The sequence below is a fragment of the Miscanthus floridulus genome, chromosome 16, assembly GCF_019320115.1.
Source record: "Miscanthus floridulus cultivar M001 chromosome 16, ASM1932011v1, whole genome shotgun sequence".
In the NCBI taxonomy this organism is placed as follows: Eukaryota; Viridiplantae; Streptophyta; class Magnoliopsida; order Poales; family Poaceae; genus Miscanthus; species Miscanthus floridulus.
In genome coordinates, this window is record NC_089595.1 from 88396587 (window position 1) to 88405175 (window position 8589).

At 47.6% G+C, this 8589-nt stretch overlaps 1 protein-coding gene across 1 annotated transcript; it reads right to left on the reverse strand.

Moving 5' to 3' along the window:
- Nucleotides 1-2373: 2373 nt before the first annotated feature.
- Nucleotides 2374-4873, reverse strand: LOC136509955 (uncharacterized). Its single transcript, XM_066504535.1, has 5 exons — nt 4301-4873; nt 4132-4207; nt 3867-4024; nt 3380-3766; nt 2374-2931 (listed from the first exon to the last, which is right to left on the reverse strand). Exons 1-5 carry the CDS (start codon nt 4526-4528, stop codon nt 2686-2688), a joined length of 1095 nt encoding a protein of 364 aa, XP_066360632.1. The 5' UTR covers nt 4529-4873; the 3' UTR covers nt 2374-2685.
- Between the last annotated feature and the right edge of the window lie 3716 nt (nt 4874-8589).

The following is an 8589-nucleotide window of genomic DNA, read 5'->3' on the forward strand; positions in this document are numbered from 1 at the left end:
CGACTCTCCCCATCTTCGTCGACGTTGAGAAATGTTGACATATACTATGTATTTAAACCTTATAATGCGTATGTTTCACTTTTCTTAATACTCATACTTACTCAGTTCACTTACCTTTTTAAAAAAAATCTGGATTGCTATTATTCAGGTGCCTGTCTTTTTGCAAACCATCAGGCGACGTTGCTAGCATGGGTGATGCTTATCTCGTTGCTACGTAAGCTTTGCAGCAAAAAAGCAGCAGGCAGTGTATGAACTAATCGCCTGAAATTTCAGGCGACTGAAGACTAGCAAATGTGAAAAAATATACCTCCAGACTTTTGGATTCTTTCGATTTAGGGATTTTTCTTACTCCTCTTTTCTCTTGCAAAACATACGTGGACTAGCATACTCTCTCCGTCCTAAAACAAATGTTATCCTCCCTTTCTAAAAGGTCAAACGGTTTTAACTCTAAATATGCATACTCCCTCCATCCTAAATTAACTGTCGTTTTGGGTTTCTGTGCCATAAGTTTGACTATATTTGCAGAAAGTATGTGTAACATTTTCATCTCTAAATAAATTTATTATAAAAATAGGTTCAACGATCTATCTAATGATATTAATTATGTACCACAAATGTTAATATTTTTTATATAAAATTAATCAAAGTTATTTCTCGTGAAGCGAGAATGATAATTATTTTGGGACGGTGGGAGTATGAAATTATTAATATGTATGACGCATAATAAGTATCATTAGATTAATTGTAATAAACTTATTTTAAGGTACAAATATTGCAAAATTTTCTATAAATCTTAATCAAACTTGAGAAAGTTTAACATGCACCGAACCCATAGCAGCACTTAACGGGGGAGTACGTATCAAATCCAATTAGTCCTTTTGGCTCCACACACGGCCTTTCCCATCTGCCCCTCTTTTCACTAAAGCCACCTCATCTCCCCCATCGAAACTTCTCCCTAGGCGACAGCGGTTTATCATACGTCCGTAGGAAGAGGCAAGCCAACCTCTAGATTAGGGCTCTGTTTGGTTACCCCTCCTAAAAACTTTAGGAGCTAGAATCTAGATAAAATTTGCCTAAAGAACCAAACACCCCCTCCTAAAAGCTCCTAAAATCTTTAGAAGTGGCCAAAAACTTAAGGAGCTCCACCCCTCCTAAAACCTTCCAAAGTCCTTCCTGGACCCCCACTACCCCTCATTTATTGCCCCCTCCATCTCTCTCTCCCACCCTCCCTCCCTCCCGCCCCTCCATCCTACGCCCCCTTCTCCCTTCATCCTGGCGGTGGCGGGCCTCTTGCGGCCCCTACCCTCCACCGACGGCGGCGGCTCCTCACCCTCGGCCAGCGACGGGCCCTCTCCCCCATGGATCTCAAGCACGGGAAGCAGGTGGCGGCGCTCCCTCCCTCGGCGCATCCGGCCATGATGGCCCTCCCCAATTCATTGATGCGGTGGTGATGGGCCCCCTTCGGTGTCCCCCGGCGGTGCGCTGCTCCCTCCCTCCACTCTGGCGCCCGCGCCATCCCCGCCGGATCCGCCGCCCCCGCTCCCTCACGCCGCCTTACGGGCCGGCCGCGACGCCCTCGCTTCTCCTCGGCGTCGGCTGCTCCCCCAATCCGTCCGCCGCTCGATCCGCCATCGACGGCGGCTTCCGCAACCAAGAATCGCTTCTGGGCAAGCATTGGGGCGGCCGCGAGCGGGGTCACGTGGAGCGGCGGTGAGGTGGAGAGGCGGGGTGGGGCTTGCGTGCGGAGACCTGTGGGCGGGTGAAGCTGCGCTGGGGCGGGGATGGTTGGCACGGGGGTCTCACTCGGTGACCGCGGAGCAAAGAGGAGAAGCGCGCGTGGTGCGGAGAAGCGGCGCTGGCGGGGAAGAGCTTTTTGCTCGTAGGGGTAGCAGGGGTAGGAGGAAGAAGGGTAAAAGTGTCTTTGTTCAACAACATTTATTGCTTTTAGTCAGTTTTATGAGGTGCAACCAAACACTCTTTTAGGAGGTTTTAGAAGGCTGCCTAAAACTTTTAGGAACTAAAGTTTTAGGAGCTCGGAACCAAACAGGGCTTAGAGGTGCCATCATCGATCGGGCATGTCAACGGATGGGGCACCCAAATCGAGTGGACGCACATTGGGTGGGATGTTGAGCCAGACCCAACGGCGTCAAGCTAAGGCGACAGCGGGCGGGGCAGCGAATCCGACATGGGGCGACATTGGACGTGGGATCGGGCGCCATTGGGCACGAACGCTGATGGGAGCGGGAGTGCCCAATCATCCATCAAACTGGGACAATTATCGATTTGATGGAGGCTTGACACACCGATTCGGTTTTCAATGATCACAAAAACATGAACCGTGCAACCTTAGCATAGTCTTCTCTGGTTATTAACCGTGCACTGCATGACTAACTCACCATAAAGGTTAATCCTTGCAAAGTTTCGACCACAACTAATAGTAGATTATTTATAATAACAGGTTCTTATATCTGCTAAGATACAGCACCTTTGGAAAACGAACATATTATATACATACAATACCACAATGCCAGCAGCTTTCTAGAATCTTAGAGTGCAAAGCCTTTTCCGTGAACATCCATAAGGCAGTCTCCTCAGGGGTCAAAACAGATTATCCTGGAAAGCAACACCATTGCATCCGAATGGCGACATACGAACATTAGACATATAGCAATTGATTATGCCTTTTCATGTTGTATCCATTTTGAAGCCCAGGCTCATCAGCAGCTGCTGCAGGGCCTTCCAACCCCAAAGCAAATCATGTTCATAAGCAGTGGCCAACCCATTCTCAACCGGAACACCATCCTCAGACAAGATATTATCTCCTCCAGTTTTTTCAGCATAATTCTCATCAGTACTCGAAATACTGCTGTTCTTCATGTTTTCTTTTCCAAGAAGTTCGTCTAGAACTTCCATTTCCTCCTGCAGCATTGACTGATCAAGAAAAAGAAAAGGCTCATCGAATGAGAAATAGACTTAACATGGACCATTGAACTATTAAACATAGCCATTGGATTGTGGGCTTTTTTCCACCCCAGGAAACCCCTGAATTGTGCACTTCTCACCCCTTCCTCCTATTAACAATAGATAAACTTTCAGTTCCAATTATTTTTCCCTAAACTTAGCAAGGAACTACCAAATTAGTGCGCAGTTGTTAATACTCCTCAACTATTATCAGCGTGATCCCTTGTAAATGCATTACCACTCTCTCCAGAAGCTAATAGATGCTTCATATAGCACGCATAGAATGTACACTGAACTACTTATAGACAGCGGAATAATAGTTGAGTGGTAATGCATACAGATATGTATATAAAAAGACTTCTGGAATTGAACTGTGTTTGCTCTGTCATGTGAAAAAGGTGTTGATTAAACAGGTTACCTTTTGAAGGTTAGCTTCGTTTCTCTTCACCCAATCTACTTGAACAGAAGCATCTGTGCCAACCGCTGGCTCCTTGTCCTCCTTGGCAACAACAGATTCATCTTCTTTGACTCGATTATCATCCGCTTGGAGCTCATCCTCTAAAACAGTATCCTTTCTGCTTTTGCTGTCATTTGAAACAACAGTTTGCTCTATCCCAGTAGACGCCACTCCCTCCTCTTCTGCTATTCTCTGATTCTTCACATCATCCCAATCTTCAAACACAACCAATGTGTTTGCGGTTTCACCTGTCTGAAAGCTTCTGTTCGGCCCATCCTGCCAATGCAGCTTCCCTGTGGAATCTTGCAGCAAGAACTTGAACTCAATCGGCTTGTTGGCCGGTAAATCCTGGTCATCAAAACAGGATAGACAAAAAAAGGTGACGTCGTCACTTCAGAAGCACGCAGATCATCACACACGATGCGCACGCGCACGAAACGAGGCTCACTTTCTCTAAGATCCAGTCGTGGCTTTCCTCCGCCCACTTCAAAGCAAACGCATTCAACGGATCCCAGAGGCCGAGCGCAGGGTCGTCGCCGACGAGGCAGACGCTCTGGCCGGACGTGCACTGCTTTTGCAGTACAAATCGGACACGCACCGTCTTACCTGGAACCGGGAGTGGGGCAAAAAACATGAAGGGCGCAGTAAAAAGTAAGGATCCATCATTCGGATCAAACAGATTTAGAAGTTTCGCACCATCGCCGCCGACTTACCCAGTTGGGGAGACGAGGTTTCAGCAGCCGCCGCTGCCGCCGCAGCGTCATTCGCATGGATCTCCGCCTCGTCAGCCTGCATAAAAAACTCCCCAAAACATCAGGGCATCACAGTGCGCCGCCGAGAACGAAGAACGCGCGCGCGCGATTCCGGTCTGACGCGACTCACCTGGGTGGTCGCCACCGCCACGGCGCCGCCCTCCTGCACGCGCGACGGGAGCGGCTCGAGGTGCTCCTGGTGGTGGGAGGCTACGGCGACGAGCGCCCTCCGCCGGGCGCGCGCGGCGGCGGGGCCAGCGCCCACGACGCGGCGCGCCCCGCGCGCTCCCCCGTAGACGAGCGCGGACCGGGCCCGCGCGAGCGGCGCGCTGCGGACGGCCGCCGTTGCGGATTCCATGGGTGGCGATCCCAGTGTTGTCGCCCCTGCCGGCCTAAAACCCTGTGCGCACTGCGGCACTGGAGGTGACAGGCGCTTTCGCACTGCGCAGGTCAGGGCAGGACTCTTGCCTCTTGGCCGCGCCCGTGATGCGATGCCGTGCTCGCCGGCTGCGCGGTCCCGTGGGTGGCGTTCACCGGTAGGCCACGGCCGCACGGGGGACCCGTGGGGGTTTGGTTTGCGGTGACGAGGTGGGGGGAGATGGCGACGAGTGCGAGCGCGGCACAGTGAGGCGCGGGATGAGCTGTGCGGCACTGCGGCTGGATCCTCGTCGTCGGTCGTCTGCCGTTGGATCTCGCGCCGCGCGTGGGCAGGAGGGCGTTTCGGTTTTCGTGACTCGGGGGGAGCTCTCGGAGTCTCGCTCCTCCTGCCGCCACGTTACGTGGCCGGTGACCCCTTGCGTTGCGCTACGGATCTCGCGGGCCGCGGCGCCAGCAACTTGCCGGACTGGCAGGCTGTTGGGCTGGCCTGCGGATACGATCGAATATGATCGTCAATTAGGCCTGGTTTAGTCGGTTGAAATTCAGGAATTTGGCTATGGCAGCACTTTCGTTTTTATTTAGTAATTAATATTCAATCATGAATTAATTAGGCTCAAAACGTTCGTCTCGCGATTTTCTATCAAACTGTGCAATTAGTTTTTTTCGTCTACATTTAATGCTCCATGCACGTACCGTAAGATTTGATGTGATGGCTACTGTAGTATTTTTTGGGAAAACTTTTTGAAACTAAACGTGGCTTTATTACTGCTGCCTAGTTTGATGTTTGACGTGAGAGAAAAATAATGATTTTACTTGAAATTTACGATCGTTTAGCTGTACTCGCTTTGCCGTGCCGTTACTAGCTCTTGCGTTTTCCGCACCGCAGGCCAGCCGTGTTTTTAGCTTTGGCCAAAGGGCCCCTGCCGTGCTACACATTTACTCACGGGACGGGAGTGTATGATTGGACGAGCTGTGGAAAACAGAGGCATGGCAAAGGTGGATTCAGAGCCGATGTGAAAACAACTGGGGCCACAGTAACTTTTCGTTTTAATTTGATAATAATTGTCTAAACATTGACTAATTAAGCTCAAAACGTTCGTCTCGTAGAGTACAACCAAACTGTGTAATTAGTTTTTGATTTCGTCAACATTTAGTACTCCAGGTATATACCACAAGTTTAATGTGACGGAGAATCTTCTTTTTGCATAGTGCCCAAGTTTAGAATATGGGGAACTAAACATGGCCTGGATTCAGCAATCAGCAGCTGTATTTTGTACAGTAATGTAGTGCTACATGATCGAATAGAGCAGACAGAGCAAGGCATTGGGAAGGGGGGGAAATGCTGCTTGACTAGATAACAGCTACCGACAAGGAAGTTGGACTTGGCCAAGCTTATAAACCGTCCTTTTTTTATGCCTGGAAGCGACCATTCTGGGTTTATAAAACAAGGTACGATCCATGGTAGTGTCGCGTATAGTAAGACCTAATGCAGGGTGCACAGCACAGCCAAACGAAGCACAAGCGTGTTCAACCTCAACGAAGGCTTGAATGGCATGATGATACTGGTAACGTTTAAGCAATGGTGATTATAGAGCAAAGGCAAACGGGGAACATACGATGAATGAAAATCACGAACATATGGCTCTATTTGGTAATTTAGCACGCATAGGCAGTGGCGGAGCTTGGACAAGAAAAAAGAGAGGGGGCAGCTGATATGAAACGCAAAGGGAATGGATTCCTCTTTGGATGGCTAAGCTTTTTTAAATTAAGTTTTGAGTTGGAACTTGGACGCTTGTGTTTTTTTATTTGTAATAATTGGTCTGATTCTCTGGTTCTCAAGAGATAAAGCTGGATTCACTTCCTTTATCTAAAAAGATCTATTAAAAAGAATTAGATAGGACTCCCCTCCCCCGCCACCACCACACCCACCCCACCAAGCCACCCCTAATCTAGTGGAGCTCTTTAGTGTAGCAAGTTTGAGAGCTCTTAGTGAGTAGCAACATAGTGTAACACCCTCAGTGTTACCCGTTAATCATCTACTAAAACATGTTATGAGCATCATACTTGTGTGTTAATGCATGTGGTGAAGTGTGTAGATTATTTTCTATAACTCAAAATGATCAATAAAAATGCTAAACGAAAGTTGGTTCGATGGTTCATGCATATCAAGTAGGGTTTAAAACCATTTTTTATTAAGCAAAAATACTATAGAACATGTGTGTGATACTTAAATAAAGTTTGAAGTACAAACTTTGTAGATGGCAATGAAATATTTGCTTTTGAAAAATAATATTGCTTTGTAATATTTTCAATAGCCTAGAAATCACAAATTGAAATCAAGTTCAGTTCAAAACTTAGAAAATTTCCAAGTCTGTCAACAGCTAGACGCTGCTATGTTTAGCAATTTATTTGGAGAGATTGAGTTAAGGAGTGGTGTAGTGATATGATTCAATTTAGTAGTTCCATATGCCATCTTGAGTGTAGTGAAGCCGATTCAGGTTTAGGAGCAACGGTTTGATCATGATCAGTGCTTTAAAATTCATGCGCATACTTGTCTCGGGTTGGTTGGCGCCGGGTGCACGGTCACCGCGTGGCCTCCCCACGCCGCACACATGGTCGCATCTCATGCGGTCACACTATGCCACCATGCTAGGTTGGTCGGCCCACCTAGGATTGGTTGAGGCCGGCTGCAACGAGCCGTTGGCCGCGCGCCCTACTGTCCTGTCTCGTGCTGCCGCCATGTCACAGAACCGTCCAATTTATAAGAGCACAAGTACAATAGCAATCACCGAAGCGATCAAACCGTCATACTTGAGCCCATATAAACCCGGTAGTCCAACGAAATCGCGAAAGATCTCAAACAACCAACATGCAAACCAAGATCGTAGAGATTCAACACAACCAGTCACATGTTACATCACAGTTCACAAATATGTCTCATACATCAGAGTTCGAATAATTATTACAAACCAAGTTTGAAAGTAGCGGAAGCAAAGTAGTTTAACATAAACATCACACGTAGTTTAATACCAAGCCAGTGTCATAGTCATCTCCAACCAAAAGCACAAAGGTGAGATGAAATACAGAATGACCATTGCCCATGGTCCTAGTCCTCATCCACAGCAGGAGCAAGACAGTTCTTGCAGTAGCCATGAAACATAACGTTATATGCAACAAAGGGGAATAAAACCCTGAGTACGAGAAGGTACTCAGCGAGACTTACCCGTCCAACTAATATACTAAGACACCAAGGAGTATGCAAGGCTTTATAAGTAGAGCTGGTAGACATTATTTGTAGAAAAAGCATAAGTTATCCAACATCTCTTTAATTGGAAATCACTAGTTATTAATCCTGTCTCATACTAGATTAGCAACTATCCTATGCCAAACATGTTGATACCATTAATTCATTACAATAATAACCATATCCAGTTGAGTTCTTGCATAATCTCATAACCATCATTTTCATCCTTTCCATAACTTACTACGATGAAAGGAACTCAAGTCAAGTTCTCACTATCCGGGAGAGACGGCGATTCGAATCGATTCCTACCTAGCTGGGGAAATATTCCTAACACACACCTAGGCATACCTCGCGAAGGTAGCCTTAGGTCACCTTTGGTACAAATCAGGAACCAAATTCGCGGGTACGACCAGCGCCGCACAATCAGAGAACCACTCTGCCAAGGGTGATCGGGACTCTAACCCACCCTTGGGCTTACGCCAATGGCTCTCCGCACATCCTTACTACCATCCAGAGTGCGCACTTGAACTGCTCGTGGTCCCGGCCTGAGATGAGCTACTCGGCTTCGCGGTCGGAACGACTTATCCAACCAACTATGTGAGAGGTTGCGTTCAACATGACAAGATGACCTCCAACGTCTGGTCCTTAAACGACACAGGTGGAGTCACTATAGTACCACATATAAGACTCCACCCGGTCTCCATTTGTTCAACAATACCAGGTTATGTTCCACGATAGCACAATATAGCCAACCGTGATTAAGTTATCACCTATAGCTCGCAGGTGATAGGGAATCA